The 6,193-nt window shown below is 46.2% G+C and overlaps 1 protein-coding gene across 1 annotated transcript; it reads right to left on the bottom strand.

Annotated features, from left to right (window-relative positions):
* Nucleotides 1–723: 723 nt before the first annotated feature.
* LOC124094163 (olfactory receptor 2T3-like) lies at nt 724–2,950 on the bottom strand (the record flags this gene model as incomplete). The annotated part of the gene is made up of 2 exons (XM_046446778.1): nt 2,037–2,950; nt 724–888 (listed from the first exon to the last, which is right to left on the bottom strand). Coding segments are annotated over exons 1-2 (1,079 nt in total), but the record flags the coding sequence as incomplete, so codon positions are not given.
* Between the last annotated feature and the right edge of the window lie 3,243 nt (nt 2,951–6,193).

Raw genomic sequence — 6,193 nt, 5'->3', positions numbered from 1 at the left:
ACATGAGAAAAGTCACAGGCTTCCGCAGGCTCTCAGAGGTCACACAGCTCTTCATTAGTTGAGTGGCAGTGGCTAGAACTCAGAGGGCAGCTGGGAATCCTCCCCTTTCACATCTCTATATAAACCTCAGAGTCCATCTGCAACTTCAACAAAGACTTCCATTTTCCCTTGCACGTTGTTCTCCAGAGTGGAAGCACTTGTTAAAAAACAAGAAAACAATAGCCAAGTAAAACCCCAGAAACTTGATGGAAGGGTGACACAGGATGGACTTCCCAATGACACCAGCAACACAATAATAAGTGCAATGATACCAACCAGGCCCTGATGGTGTTAGGATGACTTACAGTGCTGGTGTTCACTTGATCAGCTTTGTTCCTTTTAAGTATTTAGTTTAATCACATGAGTCTCTACGTCTAGCAACCTAACTACCTTTAGACAAGCACTTTTATCTTCACAGATGACCCTTTTGACCCAATTCAGGCAAATTCCCTTAATACCCTGCAGGATCTGATGGTCAGCTAGAAACACAGTATGGAGCTGCCACGGCTGGCAGAGGCTGCTTTTCAGCTCTGGTGATGGTGCTCTGTCCCAGAAGCACCCAGCTTCCCTTCCTTGGTGGTAAATAAGGTGAGGTCAGGGTGCCACCTGGCATGACTGATGACCTCAGGACTCCTGTCACCTTCTTGACTCTTAGAGATGATGTATGTTTTCCCACCTCCTTACGTTCCAGAAGCACTCAACACACAGGTTGTATTGGTCTTGAAAGCAACCATGATCTGGAGCAGGATGAGGGTGTAGGAGCTGGAGATGACCAGGGTGGGCATGGGGAGTATGAGGATGCAGCACAGGTACATGAGCATCTTGTAGAGGGAGACGTCAGAGCAGGTGCTGGTAGACACACAGACATGTCCTTGGTAGCATGATACTTGGCAGGGAGGGCACAGACTAGTCACAAGTCCAAAATCATTTTACTGGCTTCCCTAGTTTCAAAGAAAAAAGCTTGGCTTGCTAGGCTGAGGCAGAACTATCTTAGCAAGGCTCTATACAACTTAGTGAGACCCTCTCCCATAATTTAAAATAAAAAAGGGATGTGGTTTTGTGGTTAAGCACTCCTGGGTTCAATGCCTGGTACCAAAATAAATAAATAAATACAAAAGAAAATTGCTTAGACGTATAAATTTCCTAAATTCCCATCCTCCAAGACAGTTTTTGTAGTCAATGTAAATACAGTACACCACTGTCTACAGTAGGGTAAATTTCAAAGAATTATATATGAAACCACTTTTATCTACATCCTGTAAAATTAGATAAACCTATTATATCCCTGGACTTTAATATTAATGACATTTTTTCAGTAGTATTAAAACCACTGGTGTTTACACCATAAAGCTTACTTTTTAAAAGTTTGTTCTTTTTAGATATACCATGACAGTAGAGTGTATTCTGACATATCATACATACACAGAGTATAACTTATTCTAATTAGGGCTCATTCTTGTGGTTGTACATGATGTGAAGAATCAAAGCTCTTTTAACATTGAGAAAACTATGCCCCTCTGTACTTATTGAGGCACGGTATCAGACTGCTGGGAGCACATGGCTATCACAGATCAGTGATGGCTTACAGAGCAGCCGAGAGTGAGGGAGCAGCCAATGGCCCCTCCAGGGCTCTGCAAGGTCTGAGGTCTGCACAGTGAGTCTCTGTTAAGGCTAAAGCTGGCACTTAGGTCTCACGGATATTACCTGTGAACCCAGGATGGAGGGAGGTTAGAAAAAGATGCTAGGTCAACTAAAGTGACAGTTTTAAATGGATTTCAAGAAGTAAAATACACTGAGATAAACAGGATAAATAAGCAGAGTGGAGGAGAAGCTCCAGGCAGGGGAGTGGGACTGAGGGAGGGATCCACATTGGGCCCTGGGTCCCAAGGACAACAGACAGGAGAGATCAGGAGAGGAGGAGGGACAGAGGAGAGAAGCAGGCTCACTCCCAGGCACTCCCTCTTAGGTTTCCTCTCACGACCCTTCGGCAGCACCACCTTGACTGAACCAGGCTCCTCAGAGTCAACGTGATGTCTTTGTTGCGGAGGCTGTAGATGAGGGGGTTCAGCAAGGGAGTGAGGATGGTGTAGAAGGCTGACACCATCATATCCTGCTGCACTGTGTGATAGGAGCCGGGGAGCATGTAGGTGTAGACAGCGGCACCAAAGAAGAGCAACACCACGGTCATGTGGGAGGAGCAGGTGGCCAGCGCCTTCCTGCAGCCCTTGGCTGAGCTTGTCCTGCGGATGAGGAGCAGGATGAGGGTGTAGGAGCTGGAGATGACCAGGGTGGGCACGAGGAGCATGAGGATGCAGCACAGGTATAGGAGCATCTTGTAGAGGGAGACGTCAGAGCAGGAGAGCCTCAGCAGGGCAGGGGTCTCACAGAAGAAGCTCAGGATCTTCCTGGACTTGCAGAAGGAGAAGCTCATGGTGATGGGGGTAAGCAGCAAGCCATCCAGTGTTCCCAGGAACCAGCATCCAGACACCATCAGCCGGCAGACCCTGTGGTTCATCAACAGTGGGTAATGCAGAGGTCTACAGATGGCAGCATATCGGTCGTAGGCCATGGCCAACAGAAGAAAACATTCAGCTCCTGCCAGGGTCAGGTAGAAGAACATCTGGATCCCACAGCCTGTGGAGGAGATGATATGGTCTCCTGTGACCTGGCCCACCAGCATCTTGGGCACGGTCACAGAGATGTACATGAGATCCATGAGAGACAGCTGGCTGATGAAGGAGTACATGGGGGTCCAGAGGCGGGGCTCTGAGTGGATGAGAAGAATGAGGAGGGAGTTCCCAACTAGGGCCATTAAGAAAATGATGAAGGTCATAGTATAAAGGAGTGTGGCATTTGGGGTGTCCCCAAAGAGCCCCACAAGGATGAAACTGGTGCTCAAGTTTGATTCCATGAAATTTCCTTCCCTGCATGCATATCTATCAGGTAGTTTCACCTAAGAAGAACAGTGAGGGCTGTGACTTTACCTCCATCACACCTGCGTGACTGTCCTAGTGAGCTTTGGGTAAGACATGTACCTTGAGCTATTTCTCCAAACACTGGGTTAAACTGAGGTGGAATCCTAAGTTTAAATCTTAGGGAACTGAAGCTGTGTGCAGCCCCAATAAACTGGATTAAGCAAGCTGGATTAAGCTGCTCCTGAATCTTGGGACCCGCTGGCTCATCCAGGACTCAGTGCTGGAAGTCACAGTGAGGCATCTGTCAACATTAATAATATAAATAGAGCTAAAATCATACCCCAAACCTTCTGAAAACTTGTAGTCTCCTCCAGTATTCTCTCCTCATATGTCTCCATCATGGTAGGGCAGGGAGCAGAAATGGCTGGCCACCCTCAAAATCCACATGAAGTCTAAGGGTTTTAATCCACTAACCATCCTGCAGTGACATGATATGTATAAGAAATGGCAGAAATAAAAGTTGGAGATGCCCTAAATAGTAACTATTTATTTTGAAAACGAATTAAGCACTTCTTTTTCCTTCTTAGGATGCCATTTCTCCCCTAAGATAGTGCTGGGAGCCCAACATTCCATGTGCAATGACTCCGTGAGTGAATGTAGTTGAAGGACCAGGGGAAGCAGTTGTTCTAAAACTCAGCTCTGCAGCCTCAACCTGTCCCAGGGAATCCTCTAGCCCTGCATTCCACTCAGAAAACCAGTAGAGTCCTCCCCTGGTATCCACAGCTTTGCTCAGGTACAGCTTCACCTGAGATGCACCTGCAGGTTTTCAGCTGACTGGCTGAAAACACACTGGGCATATGGACAATTGTCCTGCACTCTGAGTTAAGGAGATGTCAGGCTGCAGACCACTGAGGGGTGGGAGTTCCATGACTGGCCAAGGCTAGTCAGCCCAGGGCTGCTGCAATCCCAGGGCAGAGCAGCACATAGAGAAAAGTCACACAGCAGCCAAGATGCAGGTACACACACAAAGCAAAACACAGTGAACGGTGGGCAGGCGGAAAAAGTGAGCGTTCAGGAAAGTTCAAGTGGGAATCATGCAGGAGACAGCAGCAAGGATCAGCATCCACAGTGTTCCCTGGTCACCTTCCCAATGCAGAGTTCAGAAAACTTGGGCAGGGCAAGCCTGTGCTTCACTCCTCAGCTCTCCAGTGAGTGAATCTACACCACAGCAGCCCAGTGAAGCTGTCCCCATCCTAAAGCCAGGCAACTGGGTACATTTAGGAGGCAAGTAGGGAGTTACATCAGCAGCTTCTTCACCTGAGGGAGCTGAGGTGAGCACCTGCTGTGTGACCTTCACCTGCTGAGCAAGCGTGGATCAGCTCCCTGGGGGAACCGAGGAACCTGCAGCCACCACTTGTCATCTATCCATCTTCCCCATGCTCGGCCTGCACTCTGACCAGGCATCCACAGTCCCAAGCTTCTCCAGAGGTTCGCCTTTCTGACTTTTGTTGCTGTTGTGCTTTTGATTTGTTTTCCAGTATATTGTAACTTTCCACTCACAAGAAACATGGGAGTTGCACATATTTGCCGTTTTTGAGGTGAAGCTATAAAATACTCCATCTTGGGGGCTGGGGTTATAGTTCAGTGATAGAGTACTTGCCTAGCATATATGAGGCCCTGGGTTCAATCCCCAGCTCCACATGAAACTAAATAAACAAAATAAAGTTATTGTGTCCATCTACAACTAAAAAATATTAAAAAGAAAATAAAAACCTCCATCTTTTTCAGGAGGATATGGCATATTTTTTAAAAGCATTTTTTTTCCAGTTTAAAATCATGTTTTCATATTTGATATTTATGAAGCCTCACTCTATAAAATAAATCTGAATTTAAGAAAGGCAGGATCATGCAGAATATACTCAGAACATAATCAGAGTAGAAACCCAGACAGGATTAAAGGTCCTATCTTTTCTCTCCTTCTTAGTCTGTAACCGCTTCTGTGTACCACCCCAAAATTGCTTCAAGTACTCTTCAATACAATCAAGCATTCCCTTCAGTACCCTAATCAAGCAAGGGTAGGGACTCCACATGCCTTCTCCATGCCACCTGGCAGACTTGTAATCCCATAGTAGGGTTACATGAAACCCATTCACCGTTTGTAACAGTCTCCTAGTTGTGTCCAACTTCACTCCATAAGCCCCAAAGTTCAAAGGAACTTGTGCCTGACATGTTAAAATCAAAACAGCTTCCCACCATCCCTTCTAATTCTGCGTGAGTGGCCAACCACACAGACACCGGGCTGTGTGGAGGAGACCAGGGGCAGGTGTAGATTACAACTGCAAAGGGCATGGGGCTAAAGCTGCAGCCCAGCTGCCCTCCTTGCTTCTGACTGTGTAATCTCAGGGTGGGGGCTCTGAGGAAGTGCTTGGAGAAGGGCTACGGCTGCCAACGCTCCCTGCCTCTCCAGTGCTGCTCTATGAATGTTCTATCCTCAACTTTCAGAGGAGCCACAGTCAACTCACATCCTGAGGAAAGTCCTTTCCAGGATTCTTGTGGACATTTGTCTGTTGCTCTCAGTTCCATATGGTGGCTTTAGTTGAGCACAATCTTGATGACAGCTACCAACCAGCTCTGGGGAAATTACGTGGATTCTGGTGGTGACGTCTGCACAGGGGCAAATGCTCTTGGCTCCTCTTCAGCTTTAATGTATTGAGTCACAAAGGAAGAACTGGCGTGCTAGCCTAGATCCAGTACCTCGATGGTGCTTCTAATTTAAACTGTCCTATCCATGTCCACTATCACCTGTCACTCCCCGAACTCCTGCCTCAATCCCCCTGCCTAAAACCCAAAGGTCTCTTGATCCATGACACCTCCTGATAGAATCCTCCCTTTCCGTAACTCTTGTATGTCCCTATACGTTTTTTTCATAGTTGGTTACGAATTACATATGCAATTGTATTCTTTTTCCTTCTGAACTAAAAAAAAAATAATAAGCAGCCATATGTAAAAAGAAATCTGAGTGAATTCAGGAAATTCTTTCAAAAAATAGAACTTAGAGTTTTACTTTTTATCTACTAGATTTTAACATTTTTCATTTTAATTAGCATATTAGTATATATATTTCATTAATTAGAGTGCTTAACTTTATAATTCTGTAATCATCTTCAGTGAGACATCTGAGGCTCAAGGTAAACTTTAATATGATGATGTGCTTCTGCACCAGCTCCCAGCCCAAGGAG

This window comes from Marmota monax, unplaced genomic scaffold (genome assembly GCF_021218885.2).
Source record: "Marmota monax isolate L192 unplaced genomic scaffold, Marmota_monax_Labrador192_F-V1.1 WCK01_AAM20220418_F8-fsc02673, whole genome shotgun sequence".
Classification (NCBI taxonomy): domain Eukaryota; kingdom Metazoa; phylum Chordata; class Mammalia; order Rodentia; family Sciuridae; genus Marmota; species Marmota monax.
The sequence above is the reverse complement of the archived record's forward strand: the minus strand, read 5'-3'. Positions and strand labels throughout refer to the sequence as shown.